The sequence below is a fragment of the Microcebus murinus genome, chromosome 19 (assembly GCF_040939455.1).
Source record: "Microcebus murinus isolate Inina chromosome 19, M.murinus_Inina_mat1.0, whole genome shotgun sequence".
Taxonomy (NCBI): domain Eukaryota; kingdom Metazoa; phylum Chordata; class Mammalia; order Primates; family Cheirogaleidae; genus Microcebus; species Microcebus murinus.
The window spans coordinates 36,661,726-36,684,647 of NC_134122.1; the positions used below are offsets into that span (position 1 = coordinate 36,661,726).

The window sequence follows — 22,922 nt, forward strand, 5'->3', positions numbered from 1 at the left end:
GAAAACAGAGTAGGGGGGAAACCCAATATCAGGATGCAGTATCAAAGTCAGGCTTTGCACAGCAACTCCCAGGGTTGCCTGCCTGAAGGAGGATAGGCTGAAGCACTCAGCCAGTGGCTCCTATCTCCTCTTGGTGAAGCTGTCCCTGTCCCTGAGTTATTAGTACCCATTTCACTCCCACTTCTCAGCAAAAGCAGAGTTTGGCAGTTTAGAGTATATTTGGGTACAATGCTGTCAGGGTTACTCTGCTTCTGCAGGAGACTGACATTTGTCTGGATCAAGGAATGTCTACTCAAGTCACCCCCCCCCAACACACATGAGTTTGTCCCCTTTTCCTTGATCTTCCCACCGCTCACCCTCAGGAGTCTCAGCTCTTAGTCCTCATCCTCCCACCATTGATCCCGCTCTCTGGAATCCCATGAGTAGGGTGGAGGGCAGGTGCTTGGGAAGCTCTAGTCTCACCAGGGGCTTTATCAGGGTATTGCTGAGTTTTTAAAGGACATGTTCCTGTGTCTATTGCCACACTGCCATAACCTAGAATGAAGAGGAAAAATGCCATATTTAGCAATTTGCAGACAGAAGGAAATGACCTGAGGGCTCAACCCAGGTTAGAGGGAAATTAGCCCTCTGTGAGGCCTGGAAATCTGAGTCCTTGAAATGTGTTTCTGGCAGGAACTGAGGCAGAGAGCTGGAGCAGGGAGATCGTACCCCTACTGTCTACTTAGGGCTTTTCAAGGTCGAGAAAATGAAACTCTTAGAGATAACAGGTTAGGCCACAGGTGTTTTAATTAAACAAAACAAAGGAGATGGTTGTGTTGTCAGTCTTCTCTCCAAAGGGGCAATTATGTGCTGTGAGTTTATTTCCCTTTCTGTTAGTTTGTTTTCCTTTGTTAGATAGGTTATTAGTAGGTCCACCTTTCAGGAAGTGAAGAAAACATGTTTCAACTGAGTATCAAGAATGAGAAGTTTAAGAGGATAAGATGAGATAAGTAGTCAGAGATAAGAAGGAAGGGCTTCCAGGCAGAAGGGGAAAGCACCAGCCAAGGCAGAGGCATTTGTAGTATGGTATATTCAAGACCCAAGATCTGGGAGGGTGGGGGCAACAGATCATGAGGAACCATGATAAGGAATTTGGATTCATCCTTGAGGAGATGGGGACCTGCTTATTCCTTCCCTTCATGTCTTGTACTCAAAATGTTGGGGATTCTGGTAAGGGGGGTGTTGAAAAATTTAAAATAAAATAAAGAAGTGCTGGGGCATCTCAGAGCTCATCTTTGGACCAGTTCTCTGCCTGCACTCCCTCCTTTGGTGACTTCGTCTGTTCCCCACACTGACAGCTCCCCAGTTTATACAATATCAACACTCACATGTGAACAAGGCTGTACAATTAGAGAGACCAGGGCCTGGTTCTTAGGGTCATGAATTCAGAAAGTAAATTTTATTAGTTCTCTACCCTTCTCCCCTATAAGACAGTGGAAAATCTACCTGTACTAATTATATATATGTAAGGACTGACCAGTAAATGAAATATCAATTTATTAATTTATAGGAGCAGACCTTTGTTTTTTCCTGTTTGCTTTCTGTTTTTAAAAAGCATTTATTGGTTTGATTCTGGCTGTAAAAATAATGCATGTTCATTATAAAAAATTTGTAAAAAACAGAAAAATATTAAAAACAATGAAAGTCATATAATGTCAAAAATAACACTTCACATGTATCTATATACGTCTGTGTGGATATAACTTTAACAATATTGGGATCATACTTGTCAATCTGAAATAATCAAAAGGATCAGAATCCAGTTTAAAAGAGTTTATTCAAGCGCAAAGCTGAGAATGTTGGCATTCTGGTAACACAGAGTCCTAAGAAGGGGGTTAGTGCTCCAAACCTGAAAAGTTAGGCAGAAAAAGAAATTTAACAGTATTATAACAGAATAAATGGCTTAGAAAAACAACAAAAATGTTTTATGTCTCTTTAAAACATCCCCTAGGATGTTTTGGAGAACTAGGACCTGCATCCCTGTCTCAGGCCAGTGGTTAGGAGGAACAGGGGAATGTCTTTTATTCTTTGTGCCACAGGAGATGGCTCAAGGAATTGTCTGGGTGGAGGTCACAAGATTGAGATCGTTTTAGCTGAAGATGGGATTAATCCGGGTGGAAGTAACAAGATTGTCTTCGCCGAAGATGAGATTGATCAGAACCTTTAAATGCTCTGTACTTCTGCTCAGAAGCAAGAGGTTGGTACTTTGAGATGGGAGTCTGCCAACCTTTTAATTTCCCAGCAAATTAATAAACTCCTCTTTCTTTCTCCTCAAACCACTTGTCCCTGCTCTTCTGATGTGGCCTCAGGGACAAGTGCAGAACTTTCGGTAACAGGATTACAACATTTTTCACACAGGGCTGGTTTATGAGTTACAGCAATTTGAGTATTTACAGCTGCTTTTTTTTTTCTTTCACTTTTTCAAATTTAAAAGAGTATATGGCCGGGCGCTGTGGCTCACGCCTGTAATCCTAGCTCTTGGGAGGCCGAGGCGGGCGGATTGCTCAAGGTCAGGAGTTCAAAACCAGCCTGAGCGAGACCCCGTCTCTACTATAAAATAGAAAGAAATTAATTGGCCAACTGATATATATATAAAAAATTAGCCGGGCATGGTGGCGCATGCCTGTAGTCCCAGCTACCCGGGAGGCTGAGGCAGAAGGATCACTCGAGCCCAGGAGTTTGAGGTTGCTGTGAGCTAGGCTGACGCCACGGCACTCACTCTAGCCCGGGCAACAAAGTGAGACTCTGTCTCAAAAAAAAAAAAAAAATAAAAATAAAAATAAAAATAAAAGAGTATATATTTAACAGCCCATTTTAGACAATATAAGAGGTTTCATGTAAGTATGAGGAAAGTTAATCTATAACGAAGATGAACAGCAAAGAAGGAAGTGGTCTTCTCTGGCATTGCTTTAGTCTTTTACAACATTTTACAAAATAATGTAGGTAAAGAAAAGGCTAAGCTATAATTAGAGGAACAAAGGTTACCGGTTTCGAAGATTACAGCTGCCTAGGTTACAGAGGCCTGCCAAGTGACTCAGATTCCATAATCACATTCCTTTAACACTCCAAATAATTTAAAGTTCCAAAGCTTTGATTTTGAATTACTTATTTTTACTTACCATATATACATTTGTATCCTACTTTCTATTACTTTTGTTAAATTAAATTTGGCCTAAAGCTGTCTCAGAAATAGTGAACTGTAACTTAAGAGTGTAAACATTTTGGAAAAAGTGTTTAGACCTTGTCCGTTTCTAAAATATTATTTATTTTTACTACACCGGGGACTCCATTTCCAGCATCAATGATGTTTCAATATCAGGGTTTGCTTTGTTGAGCATGAAATCAAACCCAAGGTGTGTGTTGGGGGGGGAGCACTTAATTGTAGGAACAATTGTATCCAGGCTAGGTTACCGGGACCCTAAGGCCCCTCAACCCTCCCCATCTTTATGTGCCAGAAATGCCAAGAGAGAGCCCCTGGCTCTTGGGTGGGGGTCGGGCCCGGAGACCCAGGGTCAAGGCTATGGCCTTGCCCTGTGCCAATACACAAGGAAGCTTCGCTTGGACCTGACCGATGTTCGGCCGCAGTAAGCGAGTGGAGGCGCTCCTTGAAGAAACAGGGAGCCCAGTCATTTTGGGGTTCTGCCCTGGCCTGAGGCCCCGTATGGGCCGCACTGGGCGGGGGCACACCCAGGTGGGAAGGGCAGTGACCGCGGCGGGTGGGGCCTGGCAAGGAGCCCTGGGCCTCACTGAGGCGGGCGGCCAGGGCACCTCGGCTCTTCAGGGCTGAGGTTGAGGGGTGAGGGCCCTCGTTCCCCAGAGGCCCAGTCTCTTGGAGTCCTGAGGGCCCTCCAGGAAGCGTCTGTTCTCACGGGGCTTCCCGAGGCCGGGCACTTGCCCTCGACCAAGATGGCGCGGGCGGCCTCGGGAGAGGCACGTGACCCCGCCCTGGCCCGCCAAGCGGCTGCGACCGAGCGGTAGCGCCAGAACCATGGCCCCGGGGCAGGCGGGTGCGTGGGCCGCGCTCGGCCCGCTGCTGTGGGGCTGCGCGCTGGCGCTGCAGGGCGGGATGCTGTACCCCCGGGAGAGCCCGTCGCGGGAGCGCAAGGAGCTGGACGGCCTCTGGAGCTTCCGCGCCGACTTCTCCGACAACCGGCGCCAGGGCTTCGAGCGGCAGTGGTACCGGCGGCCGCTGCGCGAGGTGCGGCTGCGGGGGCAGGGCGCGGGGCTTGGGGCCGGGAAGCTCCCGGAGCCGGAGCCGGGCGGCTGGAGCCAGGAGTCCGGCGACCGCAGACTCCTTCCCTGCGTCCCCAGGAGCTGCCGGCCGGCGCGACGTTGAAGAGTAACGGGCTGGGAGGCGTGGGGCTAGGGGACCGGGAGAGGGACGAGGAGCGGGAAGTGGGAGGCGGGCAGGGTCCCGGACGGGCTGTTCATGCGCTGGGGTGCTGCGGAGCCCCCTCGGGGCGGGAGAGCCCGAGCTCTGACCTTCCGGCAGTGTCAGCCACACACAGCTAGGGCGGGGAGGTGGCGGGGGTCAGGAAGAGGGGACGGTTTGGATATGTTGGGGTCAGCTGTGGCCAGGCAGGAAGGACCCTGGGTTCCAAGGTTCAGCTAGAGGATGGGACGTGGCACCCAGCCATAGAAGGACCCCACACCAGCTTCCCTCCTGATTTGGGTCGGGTTGGCAGAGGAGTAGGACTGGGCGAGGCCTCTGTGCCCATCTGGGGCTTGCATCTCCTAGGTCCCTTCTGTCTCACTTTGCTGCCCAGCAAAGAAGGAGTTGAGCACAGAGTAGAGCAGGGGGATGGGTGCCACAGGTGCCCCGTAACAGTTTCAAAATGGGGGCCTGCCCCCTGCCAGCCTTCCTCCCTAGACAGACAGTTGGTCATCTGCTTCTTAGTCAGGGTCTGGCCCTTCTAGCTTCAGACTGGGATGTGGCCCTAGGCTCACCCTGTCCATGGAGATCTTGGCCCTGTGCCATTTGCCATGAGGAAGAAGTTCTGGCCTGGCTGGTGGCTCACACCTGTAACCCTAGCAGCCTAGGAGGTCAAGGCGGGATCACTTGAGGCCATCCTGAGCAAGAGCGAGACCCTGTCTCTACCAAAAATAGAAAAATTAGCCAGGCATGGTGGTGCACCTGTAGTCCCAGCTACTCCGGTGGCTGAGGCAGGAGGATCTCTTGAGCCCAGGGGTTTGAGGTTGCTGTGAGCTATGATGATGACACTGCACTCCACCCAGGGCAACCAAGACTCTGTGTCTAAAAAATAAAAGAGAAGTTCTGGCCCCATGGGTACAAACCATCGTGGCAGTTGACCTGCCATCAGCAAGTTACCCATCCATTCCACTAATATTTATAGAGTCCCTACTGTGTGTCAGGCTTGAGTCAGAAGCCAGCATACACCTATGAAGGACACTGATCCTAGGTTCATAGGGGGTATGGACATGACCTAGGCCCTTCTTCCCCCAGTCGGGCCCCACCCTGGACATGCCAGTTCCCTCCAGCTTCAATGACATGGGCCAGGATGCGCAGCTGCGGGACTTCATCGGCTGGGTGTGGTACGAGCGAGAGGTGGCCCTGCCCCAGCGATGGAGCCAGGACCTCGACACGAGAGTGGTGCTGAGGATTGGCAGCGCCCACTACTACGCCATCGTGGTCAGTGCAGTGGGCACAGGCAGGGCGAGTGGGCAGGCGCGGCTGCTGAGTGTGCACCGGCTGCCTTGGGGCACCTGGCTCCCAGCTACCACCTGACAGCCTGCCTCCCAGGGTGGGGACGGTGGGGGACACGCATGCCCTACCCTGGGGTCTGTGCCCCGGCTGGGGGAAAAGTTGCCTAATCTGCTCCCTCGGAGCACCATTCTTCCTGTCAGGCTGGCAAGACAGGTGGCAGCTGGCAAGTCCCTGAGCCCCCACATCCTGTAGTTTATGTGAGGGAGTGCCTGAGATGGCAGTCCCCCCACCATGCCCTAGCCTGCCGCCCCCTGCATGTCTCCCTGTGTCCGCAGTGGGTGAATGGGGTCCACGTGGCAGAGCACGAGGGGGGCCACCTCCCCTTCGAGGCTGACATCAGCAAGCTGGTCCAGAGTGGGCCCCTGGCCTCCTGCCGCATCACCATCGCCATCAACAACACGCTCACCCCCCACACCCTGCCGCCAGGGACCATCCAGTACAAGACCGATACCTCCAAGTGAGCAGTGTCCTCTTCCCCGCCCCCAGGGTCTCCCTGCCTGCCCAGGGACAGGGACAGGGTGGCCTTAGCAGAGTGGAGGCCCTGGGTCTGGGGAGGCCAGGGAGACGTGTGAGCTGAGGTCGAAGGATGCGGGGCAGGGTCCCAGTTAGCCATTGTCCTCTTACTCTAGGTACCCCAAGGGCTACTTTGTCCAGGACATAAAGTTCGACTTCTTCAACTATGCGGGACTGCACCGGCCTGTGCTCCTCTACACCACACCCACTGCCTACATTGATGACATCACCGTCACCACTGGCATGGACCAAGACACTGGTGAGGACTCCTGGCAGGATCTGCCCTCAGCAGGGGCCAGAGTGGCTCTGTCCCCTCTCTGGAAAGATCCCCCAGGGAAAAGGCTCTTCCAGCATCTCCAGACCCTCACAGGTTCCCATCCATTTAAGAAGTTACAATCCAGACTGTCCGAGCTGGCCTGGCCAGGGTTTCAGTGTGGTTGACCTCACTTTGAGAAGTGGCATCGTGCCTAAAGTCACATAGCTCAGGATGAGAGTCCTTGTCCCTCCCCATGGTGCTGCCCTCACTTAATCTCCCCCTGATGCACAATGTGCTCAAGAAACAAATGGCCTCCTCGGAGTGGTGGCTGCTGGGTGCCCCCATCCGTGTGACCCAGGTTATGGCCCTCCCTCAGTCCTGGTGTCTTGTTTCCTCCAGGGCTGGTGAATTACCAGGTTTTTGTCCAGGGCAGTGAACACTTCGAACTGGAAGTGTGTCTTCGGGATGAGGAAGGCAAAGTCGTGGCTGAGGGGACAGGTGGCCGGGGCCAGCTGCAGGTGCCCAGTGCTAACCTCTGGTGGCCGTACCTGATGCACGAGCACCCTGCCTACCTGTACTCACTGGAGGTAATAGTGGTTTAGGACTGGTGCTAAGGGAGGCCTCTTGCTCATATCTGGCGGCCCCGGCTTCTGCAGGAGCCCAGGACAGGTGGGCAGGCAGGCCTGGGCTTCCTGATTTTTTCCACGAGGCCCAGTTTTGAGGAGCAGGCCCCAGAGGCAGGGCAGGGGAAGGTTCCCCTGGCTAATGGCAGAGGCTTAAGTTTCTGCTGCTCTGCTTGCAGGCCCAGAGCTGGTCACTCTGGTGTACTCGGTCCTCCCTGCTAGAGGGTGGGCTTGGTGGGGCTCATGCCGGCAGGGTGCTCACGCCTGGGGCTCTGGCTCTCATAGGTGAAGCTGACCGCACAGACAGCAGCCGGGCCTGCGTCTGACTTCTACACGCTCCCTGTCGGGATTCGCACCGTGGCTGTCACTGAGAGCCAGTTCCTCATCAATGGGAAACCTTTCTATTTCCATGGCGTCAACAAGCACGAGGATGCGGATGTGAGTCTGGGCTCCTGGCTCCCTGTGGCAGCTGTTTCTAGGATCATCTCCTTTCGCCTTCCGCGTGCTAGAAGCAGCTGAGGGCAGTTAAGCCGACTGCTCAAAACCACACGACAGTGGGGCTGGATAGAGGGCTGGTGGGGTGACTGTCCAGGGGCACACCTCTAAAAGGGACAGGGACGGGGGCAGGGGTCACTCTGCTCTGCTGTCCCCTAGATCCGAGGGAAGGGCTTTGACTGGTCGCTGCTGATGAAGGACTTCAACCTGCTTCGCTGGCTGGGCGCCAACTCCTTCCGCACCAGCCACTACCCCTACGCAGAGGAGGTGATGCAGCTCTGCGACCGCTATGGCATCGTGGTCATTGATGAGTGTCCCGGTGTGGGCATCGTGCTGCCGTGAGTGCCTGCCGCCTGCACTGCTCAGCCTGCCCGGCTCTGCCGGCTGTGACACGCTGTCTCTCTCCCACCTGCAGCGAGAGCTACGGCAACGTGTCTCTCCAGCACCACCTGGAGGTGATGGAGGAGCTGGTGCGCAGGGACAAGAACCACCCGGCCGTGGTGATGTGGTCTGTGGCCAATGAGCCTGCCTCCTTCCTAAAACCTGCCGGCTACTACTTCAAGTGAGTGCCCCGGCCTCGCCCGGGCTGGGGTAGGCGGGTGCTGTGAGGGGTCAGCCAGACTAGGGGGCCTGTCCCTGTGTGGGCCGTGCAGGGGCCAAATATCTCCCCACTTAAACTGTGATTTTTCAGTCCAGCCAGACCCACTGTCTCCTTTTCCCACCTGAAATGAAATCAGAATTAACATAAGCTATTTATATATGTAACTTCAAATTTAAAAAAATCAGTGGCATGGCCTAACAGTGACAGAAAGGGGAGTCATTTATAAATGCTACCTGAGTGCATGGGTCTGACTCCCTTGAAGGCCAACATGGGTCGGAGCTGGCATGGAGAGGTGGGACCGCCCTGGGAGCACAGGGCGAGAGTGGCCTGCGGGCTCCCTGCGGGCACTCCATGTCCCGTGCACAGGTGTCCTTACGTGCTGTGCAGTTCTAAATTCACGGGGAGCTGCTCCAGTAGTTCCAAACAAAACCAAGTATGATCATCCCCCAGTTTCTGTGGTATCTGCATTCCCAGGAGATTTGTCATGTGTTAAAACTGAGCAGAAGCCACTTTGCGATGCTTTGGGTTCGTCTGTCGGTACAGTGGAGTTAGGCTTTATGAGGCTGGTTTATTAAGCACATTAATTATAAACAGGTTTTCCAGTGACGTCCATGTTTGAAATATTCTCAAGTTACATTGGGCTGGGCATGGTGGCTCATACCTGTAATCCCAGCCCTTTGGGTGGCTGAGGCGGGAGGATCACTTGAGCCTAGGAGTTCAAGACCAGCCTGGGCAACATATCAAGACTCCATCTCTACAAAAATTTAAAAAGTCAGCCGGGCATGGTGGCGCAAGGTTACGGTGAGCTGTGATAATGCCACTGCACTCCAGCCTGGGCGACAGAGACTGTCTTAAGTAATAATAATAATAAGTTTAAAAAATAGAGTTATGTTGTTAGACAGGACTAGGCCATCTGAAGTTCATGGTCCCATTCACCAAACAGCAATAGCTCCCCCACCCCCGTCCTTGCAGTGGACCTCACTGTGTGACGTGACTTAGGGGGCTGTCTCCCTGCAATGGGGGGTTCACTGTTGCTGAGGGGGCTGGCCACCCATGTGTCCCTTTTCTTTCTAACAATCATGCGCTCATAACTCAGCCTTCAGAGGTGAATCGTTTCACTTGCTGCAGAGGCCGAGGGAACACTCCTTGAGGCAGACACTGCGCCCCAGGTTCATGCAGTGATTTGAGCTGAGCCGAGTCTGTTGTGGGTGCGAGGCCCTGTGGAGTGGCCCCAGCCTGGGCAGGGGACAGCTCAGAGCCCAGGGGAGACACGGGGGTGTGCTGAGCAGGGCTGGGTGGAAAGAACTTTGTCGTGAGGGTGAGGAACTTATGGGCTCCCAGCAGTGGGTGCCCAAGGCTCAGACAAGCTTTTCTGGAAGAGTGAGAGAGGGAGGTGCGTGTTTTCTGGAGCTGCACAGGCTGGAGTGGGTCTGTCTGCTGTCACAGGCTCCGAAGTGTCCCAGCTGACACCGGGCCGCTGGAGGGTGTGGGGTGGAACGTGAGGCCGCAGGGTTCTGTTCTGCCCTGCGGAAACCACAGCCTTCAAGTGGGAAGAGGAATGACGGGGAGAGAGTGTGAAGGAAAAGGAAGGAGCCGAGGGGAAGAGGGGAAGGGTAGGCGCCAGCAGCGACCTGCCCTGGGGGCCTCCACAGGGCCCTGGGACCCCGACCACAGACCGGCTGCTCTGTCGGGAGCCTCGTCTCCATGGTTCACTCGACTCGGCCGTTTCTTCTGAGAGGCTGTCCCTGACTCCAGTCCAAGTTACGTCCCCTGTTCTTCCCCTTCATGATTCCTGCCACCACCGTCCTTTCCGTTCGTGGCACTTCTCCGCGCATGCGTGCCTGCTCCCGCTGCCCCACGAAGCCTGCTCAGCTGTTTGAGCCGCTGTGGGCGCACGATGCCTGCGCCTGGCACCCACGTCCTGTCCTTATGTCAGCAAACATCCGCCCGAGTCGGCTCCCCATCCATCCCTGTCCTCAGGAGCTATTTCTGAGGTCCAGAGCCTCGTTTTTGGCTATGTCCAGCCCAAATAACTCAGTGCCTGTGAGGGGGGCTTTCCCCAGGAGGCGGGATTCAGGAGGCAGAGTGATGTCGGGGAACACGACCCGAGACTGGAGGAACGTGTTAGCTCACCTAAAATGCACTTCTCGATAGGAGGAAAGCAGAGGTTCTGTGTTTTGCTTTGTCTGGGGAAGAGGGATGGGAGGTGGGTGGCCGAGAGCTCTTCCCAGACTGACGGAGCTTGTGTCTTCTGCCTCCCATGGACAGGACGGTGATTGCCCACACCAAAACCCTGGACCCCTCCCGGCCCGTGACCTTTGTGACCAACTCCAACTATGCAGCAGACCTGGGGGTGAGCCTGGGGGTCTCCAGCCCCCTCCCCTCCCCTCCCTCGCCTGTCCTCTGGGCCTGTGCTCATGCTTGCACGTGAGCTGCTGGTTTTTACGGATGGTCTTTAGGTTAAAGGTAACTAACCACCTGCTCACTCGCCGTCAGTGTGGCTTCCAAAATCCAAAGACAGTGGCATAGGGAGATGCGATTTGTTCTCAGTTTGGACTCAGTGTTTCCTGCACCTCACGTTAATTCTGTGCACCTCAATTTAATATTCTCAGAAAATGTCAGTTGTTTGAGGGAGTTCAGAGTTCATCCGGCCCAGGGTTTCTCCAACCTGGCTGATTGTTGGAATCGCCCAGGGGAGTTTTTTCAAAGTACACATCGCTGGATTCTGAGATTCTCATTTAGTAAGTCCAGGGTGGGAACCTGAGTTTGTAAAAAGCTTCTCAGTGAATCCACTGATTAAGCGGCTTTGGGGACCACTGACTAGTTGCACCCCCTCAGATTGAGAATCGAAGGGACAGGCATACACAGCCAGCTGGGGCAGAGCTGGCCGCACCCCGTGGCCACCCCAGGACTCACTGGCCTGGGCACAGCAGCCCCACGAAAGCTCTGTGTTGAATTGCATGGAAGGTGTAAACTGTGAACGCAACAAAATGCTCCTTGACTGGGGAGTTAAGGGAGGGCGTGCTTACAGAAAAAGAACTGCAGAAGGAGAGGCCATCTGAAGACAGAGCAGAGGAGCAAACGGTACATACAAGGAAGAGTTGTGAGTGCCATCACTCGAATGTGGGAGAAGCTTGTCAGCCCGTGGTTCTGCTCTGTGTCTCAAGAACACCCCCTCAAGGAAGCACAAAGGCCGTGGCAAAACACAAGTTGCACTTGGAAGTTCTTGGACCACAGTGGTATCTCCTCCTGTCCTAGTCTTTTGTGTGGACGCGGAAGCCTTGCCTGGGCTTCCCACACTCGCCTGGTGGGATCCACGGAGAGCGTGGGTCCACCCGAGCCTCCCCGTCTGCATCTTCCTGCCACCACGATTGAGAAAGACGTCGGTCCAAGCGCAGGCCTTGGAGTTTAGCATTTTTACCAGAATCGTGTTCGGGTGACATCAGGAACCAGCCAGTTGGACACAGGAGCCTTTGCTGCTCAGCCTGAGCACCACTTTGTTCAGGCTTGAGGCTGTCCTGCCCTGCCCTGGCATCTAAGGGCCCCTCCGAGGAGGGACTCTTCCAGCCACTGTGCGGCCCCCAGCATTGCCTCACGAGTGCCGTGGTGAATCAAGATTATTTTGGGTGGGGGAAAAACCGTTCATCCCTCAGGTGGGAACATTTCTGCAGGGCGAGGTGAGGGAAGACCAGTGGCAGGAGCACTGCCTAGAGAACGACAAAGCCAGCTGGGCTGGGCCCCGGACTTGGGCCGAGGACTGCAGCCCGCGGCCTCTTGTGGCCCTCACCAGCGGCGGCACATCAGGGCTGTCAGCCTGGAGTGACAGACCTGCTCCATTCGGGTCACTTCTTGGCCATCTTTCTTACTGGTGGGCAGGGTAATTTCAGGATCTAAATCTTCTCTGCCGAGGGAACCCTGTGAGTGTGTGTTGCCATGTGGTTTTCTCGTTGGCGGACATGCTGTGACGCTCTCGTCCTAGGTTCCGTACGTGGACGTCATCTGTGTGAACAGTTACTACTCCTGGTATCACGACTACGGGCACTTGGAGGTGATTCAGCTGCAGCTGGCGACCCAGTTCGAGAGCTGGTACAGGGCCTACCAGAAGCCGGTCATTCAGAGCGAGTATGGGGCAGAAACGATCGCAGGGTTTCACCAGGTGAGCCGCGTGGAGCATCCTGGGTATGTTTGCACTCTTGGGCAGTGATGTCTGTCATTTCCCGGGCTTTCCCTGCCCCTCACATGCACTGCTGACCTCCCTTCTGCTCTTGGGGCTCACCCCCCAGGTCCCCCACCCTCTCCACACCCCCTGCCCCGGGAGCCAGGCCTCTGCCTCTCTCGCTGGGTCCCCAGAGGCAGCCCCCTACCTGGCGCTGCCCAGGCCATCTGCCTAACAAATCCAAGCCCTGGAGTCCTGTCACTGGCTCCCTCTGGCCCACAGGACAAAGCCCTCATCCCTGTGGGGACACTCAGTGTCCTTTGCGCTCTGCTCTCTTCTGGGTTGTCAACCTGCTGTCCCTTCACTCCGGCCACTCTTTCCTCTGCTCACTTGCTCCCCCTGCTCGTGCTTGGGCTGCTGCTTTGGCCATGAGGCCCCAGGTTAGTGTTACGGTTGCCAACTAGAGTCCTAGTCAGTGTCCCCACCTCCGCTCAGCTGTCCCCTCTGTGGGGAGCTTCACCTTCTGCGTCCGCAGCAACTCGTGCCTTCTCTGAGTTCTCGAGTGGGTGGTCACCATGCCCGTGGCTCTCCTTGGCCGGACCATGTGCTCCCGGAGAGAGAGTGAATGCTACTCACTGTTGCATCCCAGGCATGCAGCACATCTGGGACATGTCACGTGCTAAATAGTATTTACCGAGGGCATGGGTGAAATATTGAAGCAAGGTTTAATCAACTAGCTTTGTTCTCATTTTTTTGGTCCATTTCCTCACCAAAGCGATGCTGCTTTGTCTTGTGGGGATTTTTTTCACATGGATTCCTGAAACATAGCCAGCCCCTTGTCCCCACCCCAGCCCCCTCACGCTCGCCTGTCAAGACTACTGAGATTCCCTGTTGACAACACACTTCTTACCATGCTTCTCCTCTGTGTGCTGAACAGCCACTTGTAGTAGACTGCCCTTTGTTTGCACTCTTAATTCATCTTGCTTACACAGAATGCCACTTCTGCGAACTAGTAAAGCAGGGGAACTATCTCATGGATATACATATTTGCCATCCCTTTTTTTTTTTAATTTTTTGAAACAGTGTCTCACTCTGTTGCCCAGGCTAGAGTGAGTGCCATGGCATCAGCCTAGCTCACAACAACCTCAAACTCCTGGGCTCAAGCGATCCTGCTGCCTCAGCCACCGGAGTAGCTGGGACTACAGGCATGCGCCACCATGCCTGGCTGATTTTTTCTATATATTTTTAGTTGTACAATTAATTTCTTTCTATTTTTAGTAGAGATGGGGTCTCGCTCTTGCTCAGGCTGGTTTCCAACTCCTGACCTTGAGCGACCCATCCACCTCGGCCTCACAGAGTGCTAGGATTATAGGTGTGAACCACTGCGCCCGGCCTGCCGTCCCTCTTTGAAAAGGCCACCGACTCTGAATTTTTAACAAACTCTGAGACAGTCAGCACTGATAGAACCTTCACAGTGACAGAAACGCTCTGTATCTGCGCTGTCCAAACCTGGAGCCACCAGCCACCAGCCACACGTGGCTACTGAGGACTTGAAATGTGACTCGTATGACTGAATGGATTTGGTTTAATTTAATTTTAAATTTAGATAGCCACATGTGACTCGTGGTCATTGTATTAGACAATGTTGGTTCATGTCCATTTAAACAAAGTAAGAAAATCTGCATTCCGCCCTGCCCTCAAACTCACCTTTGGAACTGGAACGAAATACATCTCAGTTGTGCAGTTGGATTTTCGGTGCATTTCGTGGAGCACGTCAGTCCTCGCTGGAGAAGAAACAGACGACGGTTTTGTTGTCTCCCAGAATGACTGAAATGCTGCGTCCTCGAGCATCTAACACCGAGCCTCCAAAGAATTCCCATGAGATGAAAACTCGGACTGTGTGTCCCAAGAACATCTTTTCTGTCGTTTTATGTCACAGTATGTGACACGTGGGGGCACGTTGCTAAATATCGATGAAGTCCTCAGATGGGGCCTTCTGCTGTTGTTGTAGATGGCCTTCCCGTCACCTGGCAGGCCCGAGGCCCCGTCTCGGCTCCCTGCTGACTGTCCCCTCGCTCCTCCTTTGCACTCGCCTGCATTGCGCTTACAGCGTGTGTCTTCCTGGATCATGAAGCTGCTAAGGGCAGGGGCTCTTTCCCTCCTTGTCTGTCGCTGCACCTCCAGTGCCTGTCCCAGCAGATACCGGATAGGTCGCTGAGTGGACGGATGTGCGCACCGGCAGCTCCTTCCCCAGACCAGCTACAGATGTGTCCGAGGCGACTCAAACCAGAGTCACGCTGGCTCTCAAATGATGTGCTGGCAGCTACTTAAAACTGGAGGCAAAGACACGTTGTTACTTCTGGTGTAGTTCAGCTTTAAGAGGGAAAAGGGAGATAAAGCAAATAAGTTATATTTATAAATAAAGCAGTTACTAATTAAGGCTTTTAAAAAAATCTCTTTTTGTGCGCTGGTTACATCATCCCCTGGCTGTCTCTACCCGGCATCCGCGCGTCCTGCAGTCACTGCAGCCCACTCTGAGGACAGATATTTTGGTCATAATCAAGTGGATCTTTATTTTTATCTAACATTTACAATCCTGCCAGTTCTGACTTTGAAACTCTCTTTGCCGTGCATGCCAGGACCCACCTCTCATGTTCAGCGAAGAGTACCAGAGAAGCCTGCTGGAGCGGTACCATTCGGTTCTGGATCAGAAACGCAAAGAGTACGTGGTCGGGGAGCTCATCTGGAACTTCGCCGATTTCATGACCAACCAGAGTAAGTGGCAGTTTGGCTTGTGGAGTGTACCTTCTAACTTTCTCAGGCTAGCTTTCCAGTTCCGGACATTTGCTTGTAAGACTATTGGAGACAAAGGGAGGAGAGTTGGTTTAGTCAAGGTAGGTTGCATAGAGACTTTCCCAGGAAAAGTTAGCTGTGCTTAGGTAGCAACAAAGAAATCCTGTGCAGCTTCCCAGATCATTTTGTAGAGAGAAAGCAAAGGGAGAGGCACTCTCCGGAAGCAGCTTGCTTTTTTGTCTGTTTCCCAGCAGTATGAGGAAGACCTGGACCTCATACTGGATTCACTTTTGGGATATACTCATTATTGCAGAGTAGGGTACAACGCCTGAGAAAGTGAAGATATTTCGGTCTGTTTTATATTACTCACTTGTAGAAAGCTGCCCACTGAATACATTCAAGTTTGAAAACGTCTTGAGTGTGGGTGTTTAAGTCGTCAAAAAGAGAAGAATAGAACCTGGACTCTTCTCAGTGGGGGAAGACGAGGCTGTTTTGTTAAATTCCAAAGTTGCCCATTTTTTCCTGTACCCGTAGATTACTAATTTCTTGACTTACCATAAACTTAGGATGGCAATTTGGTGGGGTGGAGAAGGATATGGTAGTGATGGGAAATATGATACATTACTAATGGAGAGAGATGGGTCTTCGAGTGGTTAAAGTTTCAACTAAAAGTTAGAATAGAAAAGGGATGAATGAACTAGAAAAGGGGAGAGGTAAAGAGAAAAAAGAACAAGAACACGAACCTCCGCTCTGCTTGGCCAAGGAGATTATTGGCTTCTGGAAATATCCTGCACGACAGTTTCATGGAGAGGTGCACAGGCTTTGCGTGGCGGGAAGTTGGCATCACGTTGAGCAAGTTCTCTAACCTCTTCCTCAGGGGGGTAATGCCCCCACCCTGTGGGTTGATGCCAGGATTCCATGTGACGAACTGCTTGGCAGTGCCTGGGATTTGCTTATCAGGGAAGAAGTGGTCTTGAACCTTTTGGTGGGAGAGCTCTCCTTTCCATGTAACTGTCCACCTCGCCGTGGTCTCGCCAGGAGAAGAGCGAGCGTGCCGGGAGCGCAGCCCCGACGGGCCTCAGCCTGGACAGACTGACCACGGGCGGGGCCCAGCTGGAAGTCAACCTGGGAGGACTTTGAACTCCACCAGCAGATCCCACGTAGGCACCTTTGGTTGGGACTCTGGCTCCCACTGGGCATCTTTAGAGAGGCCCAGGCCTTGCCGAGGGCAGCTGTTTCCGTCTCCCACTCCCTCTCTGCCCAGTTTACCAGGTAGCCGGGTACCCGTCATGTTTTAAACCTTATCTTGAAGGGAAAGATAAACTATTTTGGATTTTTTTCCCCCGAATGGACTAGAAACGAACACATCAGGGAGCTGAAGTGTTTTGGGAGAGCAGTGGTATTTAACTACTTTATACATTGTTACCGCAGACCAAGCAGTCCTGTAAGAGGACATTTCTCTTTGGTGTCCAGCTTGGCTCCAGTGTGATTCCAGTTTGGCCCATCAGGAGTCTTCTGAACCATGTTTTGCCTTTTTTTTTTTTTTTTTTTTTAGCACCACAGAGAGCTCTGGGAAATAAAAAGGGGATCTTCACTCGTCAGAGACAACCAAAAAGTGCAGCTTTCCTTCTGCGAGACAGATACTGGAAACTTGCCAACGAGACCAGGTACCACCATTCCGTGGTGAAGTCACAGTGTTTGGGAAACAGCCTATTTCCTTTCTAAAGCAAGAACTACCTCTCTGACACCCCGTCTGTCTGTCCCCTCCTCCCCCAGCAAGGGGCAACTTCCACAGCAGTGAGCAAGTGCTTTCTGGACTGTTGATGGCAGACCAGAAAGTTCCTGGTCTGGATTTTGTGATAATCTGCTGGAAGGGAACATTAGAGGTGAAAAGAAAAGCTTTTCTATTATGGGAATAAAGAGTTGGTATAAAACTGACCACGTATAAATCTAATGATCTGTACTGCTGAAAAGCATCCGAAATCATTTTTATGTGTGAGGCTGTTTTCACAGCCTTAACTGTGTGTGGACTCTTGAGAAACTGCTTTCACTACCCACACCATGCTCAGAGCTGCTGGTTGCAGACCGCTCCCACGGGAACAGCGCCACAGTCCTAGGGCCCCCACGCTTGCGTATCAAACTGGGCCAGCCTTGACCGAGCGAGTGTAGACATTCCACTCCTGTTCAACTCCACAGATGAGCTGAAGTCCCCTGTGCGCTAACAGATTTATACGGTGCTGTCGTGCTGCAACAGTTAACAAGGTCTCCATGCCATTTCCCACATGGTTAAGCTGACGAGCGTAAGAAAGGGAAGCAGGATGAGTGTCTGAATTGGGAGCTCAGAGGTAACCAGTTCTCTTAAGATAATTGTTCCAACCTCAGCCATAGGCTACTCTTAATAGAAATGGACAGATGAGCCCGTTGGGTTAATCATAAGTGATGCCACTGAATGTGACCCTTTTCAACAGGCTGCACCTACAGATGAGTATCCCCTGCCTTTGCACCCCAAGACTGACTCCACCTGCTGCATCCCAGAGCATGGTCTTTCCTTAAGGAATCTTTCCTCCCCCTCTTCTTCCACAGGCTCCATTAAGGCAAGGATGTTGTAATATTCCTAAAATTTGAGTATTCATCATGAAATCCTGGTTTAAAGCTAAATGCTTTGGAGAAATATCTTTTTGGGTGTCCTATCAAATGGAAGACAATTAACCAAGACAGCTCTTGATTCACTTCTCTTGTGGTTGCTTCTCACATCTCAACACACACCCCTTTTAGCATTCCTTTCCAAGTTCTATGAGAGAAGAGTAAAGATAATTTAGCCTAATTTTACTATGTACCTTCAGACATTTTTTTTTTTTTTGAGACAGGGTCTTGGTCTGCTGCCCAGGCCAGAGTGTAGTGGTGTCAGCCTAGTTCACAGCAACCTCAAAGTCCTGGGTTCAAGTGGTCGTCTTGCCTCAGCCTCCTGAGTAGCTGGGACTATAGGCATGTGCCACCACGTGTGTAATTTTTTCTATGTTGTAGAGATGGGGTCTCACTCCTGCTCAGGCTGGTCTCAAACTCCTGACTTCTTGTGATCCTCCCACCTTGGCCTCCCAAAGTGCTAGGATTACAGGTGTGAGTCAGTTCAAATATTAAGTTGGGAATTCTAAGGAGTTCCATATTTCTTTTGTAACCACTGAACTGGAATCTTCATTTCTTTGAAGGAATCAAATTTTGGGTGCCAATTTAATGTCAAAATATAATAGATAAAACTCTGGTTGACAAACATTTTAAAAATTTTTACAAATTGAGGGCAAGGTTCATTTTGTAGGTCCTAAACGTCTAGCATGGAACACATTTGTTCTATTCAGTGAAGTATGGCTAAACTGTATTTCAAATGGACTCATCTTTTTTGCATGTTACCTTTTTAGAGGACTATAATGGAGGTAAGCTAAAGTAAAGGGATGGAAAAACAGTTAATATGTTCCATGTGTTCACAGAACTGTACACAGTAACACTTTTTGTAGTTAATTTGTGACAATCAGACTTCATAAACCCACAGGAACTCTAAGAACTAGAGTCTCTAAGAACTCTGTATTATCTTCTACAAATTACATATAATTTAAGAGAAAAAGAACCAACCCAGTCTACCTATAGAAATGTGCTTATAGTATCGACTTGGAGCATACTTCATCAGGTTCCTGCTGAGATTAAGTCATGTCAGCTTCATTTTTGAAATGTCACCCTACTGTACAGGAATGATGGAGCAGCACAACTTCCACAGGTAACTTCTACATTTATTTTATACCAAAAAGTTATGTGCAACAAATAAACATTCTTACATATTTACATTTGTTTTTATTTACCAGTTAGCAAAACAGTGTCCTGAATCTCCGATAAAGAATATTTCTATCTATATTAAAGGGGAAATCTGCCCAGTGAACTCCCATTTTCAATGAATGTGTACTCTGGAGCTTAAAGCACTAGTAATAAATATTTTTGATGGAACATACTATACAGATCATACACCTAATACTTAGGCCATGCTTAATACAGTTTCGTAACAGAACATTTCACCTTTTCTGGGCTAATTTGTAGAAAAAAATGTTTAACCAAGTAGCCTGGATTCCCACCCCCACTCTTTTTGTTTTACTGAAGGGGAGTTCTTATAAATTAGGAACCATAAGTGCTGCCTAAAATATCTGAACTGTTTCACCAATGCTTATGTGTTGGAGGAAAATACATAAGGGCAAAGGTGGCAGTAATAGGTTTATCTCCCCAAAGAGGTTACCAAAAATGATAGAGGGTTTCTTTGTTGGCCTTTGTCTAACACTGATTTTCAGATGAGAGACATCTGTCAGCATTCACTGGTGTCAGGCGGTGGCACCAATCTAAGTTATGAAGCTAACTGCTGAAGATAACTGCACTTTTACAGAGCATTTTTTTTAACTACCATCTATTCTGTCTGAAGATGGTCTTTTAAAAAAATAAGTGAAAAACGCATAAACAAAAGCCAACAAATAGTTTTAATTTCACTGTAGTCTTGGTCTTCTATCTTACCTAGGAGATCCAAAGATCCCTTGTACCAAATGACAAATCTTTGTATGAAAATAGTTTTCAGCATTCTTTTAAAAGTAATGCATTTAAGGAGAGGATACATGTATCAAGTAAAAGTAATTAATGGGACACAGCTAGTTAAACCTGAGTTATTTTACCAGAAGTTTACCCTTACTGATAGCAACTAGCTGTAATGAAAAACCAAATGAAACCTTCCAAACCACCTAGATTCTCTAGAATTTGTCATCTAACAGCTTCTCATTTTTCAAATGATATTTACGACTATCAAGTAAATAAGAGGCTTTATTTGTTATGAATCACTTAAAAAGCATGAAGCATGGAATTACTTACTGCTAAAACCAATTTCCCTCCCTAATTTGTTCTTTAACATTGGTGGCTTAGTAATACTACAGTGTTTAAATATTCAGTATAAAATATTCATAACAATTTTCAAATTTTATAACATGGTGTTTCCTGCTCTTCTGGGTGAATAGAAGGTATAGAGGGGAGCCTAAATTCTGTAGGGCAAAAAATACCAAATAACACCCAACAGGGTTCTATTGCTTACCGAGGAGATACGGGTATTACGATGCTGTTCCTTCGGGCAGCACATGTTCACCTCTCAGCGAGAAAAGGGTATTAATTCTACTGGGTCAAAGGTAATGCGGCAAAAATTTTTATACACCTGAAACAGTGGTTTCCCCAAGGCTTAGGAAAGCAAAGGAAAAACAAAGGGTCCGGCTGAACAGTTTTACGTGTTTTCTCACGTAAAAGTTGAAGACATTTGCAAGAATGCAATGTCAAGACAAGCTTTAACTATACTCTGCTGATTGATACAAAATATGATGAAAAAACATTACAAATTGGGACACAAGGAACTTATTTAGCACAACCGGTGTTATATATACCACAGAAGTCTTAACCCTTAAGCCATTTCACTCTAGCTTAGAAAAGAGAACCGGTGAACTGCCTCAGTAGAACTGGACGCACTGCTACAACATGGACTTGCTGCACAGCTCTCAAACATGAGGACTTGCTTCTTTGTGAACACCAGACATCCAATCAACACTTCCTAGAGTTCTTGTAACTACTCCAGAATATAAGAACAATACGTACATAATAAAACAAGCATTGAAATATTCACATTCATGGGAAAACATAAGCCTTGATGAAATCTGAGTTAAGCTATCTTTTAAGAAATTGCTTAAAAGTTTATTATAATTCAGATTTTATACCTGCCTTGGGCCAGAAGAGTCACATTGCGTCAGTTATGACAGTTAGTTGGAAACTAGTGAACAGTTGCTGACTCTACCCAGTTTACAGAGTAGAGCCTGTCCCCTCCTATTTGCCTAAAAGTAGGCAAATAAAGCACTCAAAACTTACTGGTCTACTAATTGACTGTTTTAAACTAATGATTAAATTGGAAGCCAAATATTGCTACTACTTCTCAATCACAGGAATAAAATGGTCACGCAGAACCTTTCTGTATGTAAATGCAAGTTTTCTGCTTCATGGTAAGAAAGGAAGGAAGGACACTTCTGCCCAAGTTCAACACACAAAATATTTGGTTTGAGATTTAAGACAGAAGGCACTTTTAACATTCTGATATAAGATGTTAACCATAGAAACATACTGTCACAATTTCATTTGGGTTTATTCAAATCACCTTTAAAAATTCTTCTTATGCGTTCATGTAGTTAGTAGAAAGAACAGTGATGACATTACTGTATTTTACCTTTAGATATTTCTACCGATTAAGCAAACTGAGCAGTGTGTCAGCCCTAAAGTTTACAAATCCAGTATTTGACTCAAACAATTAAACTAGACATCAGATTAGTTAATGCAGAAATAAACAATTAGGGAAAATGCTATGGAGCTACCAAAGAGCAATCCTATTCTGGAGTGATTGGGCTTATACTGGTTATTTCAAAGTCTTAATACTGTTTGGTTGACTGGCACCAATATTAAGAAAAAATATCTGTATGAAAACTCAACTGGTGTAAGAGATTTTATCTAAAAATGCCATATTAATATTTCCAGCTTTTCTCCAAAGAAAAATACCCATTTTCCTAAAATTAGTGTCCTGAAGCTCTTGGACTTGAAGGTCTGGTCACATGACTCATTCTATAAGGTTACAACTGATCCAGTTTTATGACTAGACACAAACTTGCCTTGAACATTCCAATTTAGTTTCTTCCATTCAGAGGAGGGATATGGAAGGGAACCAACCACCCCAGTATGTTTGCTGTTGATGCTATACCCATGGCTGGCTGTACTTTTCACAAGAGATGACTTTTTTCACTATTTCATCAGTGAACATTGAGCTGACAGTTTTTCATTGCTACACTTCAACTAAACTGTACAGCAAGTTCTGCAGGGATGGATCCAATATTTCTACCTTTATTTACAAATATCACATAAATGGATTCTAGTTGAATCTACATGTTTAAATCCATCGGCTAAAAACATATTACATATTGTAAACATGGCAATATTTAATACAGTATCTATTCTAAAATATTTTCATGTCATGATCACATTTGTTATACCTGAAATTGAATTTATACACATTAAAGAATTACTAGCAATGGTTGCTCACTTTACAATTGGGGGTTGGGGGCTAGGGCTACATTTTTTTAATTTCAGAAAGATCTTCAAAGTAAAGTTAAAGCTTGTCTTTGATTGGCTCGGCGTATCCTTTTTTTGTATCCATATTTAAAATGAAGATTGACACAGAAAACAGCTAGGGCCCCTTCTAATTTACAGGATTTTAAAAAATCAGTTTAAGATTCTTAGGGAAAGTGTCTGTTGTGAAGAATAAAAAAAAATTGCTGCAAAATAAACTTAATGGAAAAAGGGACTTCAGACTGTCAGTTTAGAGTTTTGTCAGGTTGTCAGTCCTGCTTGGGCTGCAGCTGTCGTTTCCAGGCCTCATTCAAGTAAACTAGTCGTTTGTAGTTGATGATTAGAAGAATGAAGTTCAGCACGTATGTGATGACGCAGATAATGCAAAACTCCTTCAGCACAAAGTACAGAATGTAGGCCAGGTACAAAGACCCCACCACAGACACGATGGAAGATGTCATGAGGATTAAAGCTGCAACTGCACTTGCTGTCATGCCTGTAAGAGAAAGAGACACTTGGCTCAATCAGGCCTTGACAATGGAGAGAAAGCTTCTGAG

The 22,922-nt window shown here is 49.1% G+C and overlaps 2 protein-coding genes across 2 annotated transcripts in view; one reads left to right on the forward strand and one right to left on the reverse strand.

Moving 5' to 3' along the window:
• Nucleotides 1–3,965: 3,965 nt before the first annotated feature.
• GUSB (glucuronidase beta) lies at nucleotides 3,966–17,139 on the forward strand. The gene is made up of 12 exons (XM_012764093.2): nucleotides 3,966–4,237; nucleotides 5,504–5,689; nucleotides 6,040–6,221; nucleotides 6,394–6,536; nucleotides 6,933–7,120; nucleotides 7,442–7,594; nucleotides 7,811–7,989; nucleotides 8,067–8,213; nucleotides 10,521–10,605; nucleotides 12,232–12,408; nucleotides 15,048–15,183; nucleotides 16,757–17,139. The coding sequence occupies exons 1-12, from the start codon at nucleotides 4,028–4,030 to the stop codon at nucleotides 16,924–16,926; spliced, it is 1,956 nt and encodes a 651-aa protein (XP_012619547.1). The 5' UTR covers nucleotides 3,966–4,027; the 3' UTR covers nucleotides 16,927–17,139.
• A 1,820-nt stretch (nucleotides 17,140–18,959) lies between these two features.
• VKORC1L1 (vitamin K epoxide reductase complex subunit 1L1) overlaps nucleotides 18,960–22,922 on the reverse strand; it is a 61,526-nt gene continuing 57,563 nt past the window's right edge. Inside the window, exon 3 of the mRNA XM_012764096.2 lies at nucleotides 18,960–22,861. Coding sequence (XP_012619550.1) covers nucleotides 22,635–22,861 — 227 coding nt within the window. The 3' untranslated portion in view covers nucleotides 18,960–22,634. The remainder of the gene's footprint in view (nucleotides 22,862–22,922) is intronic.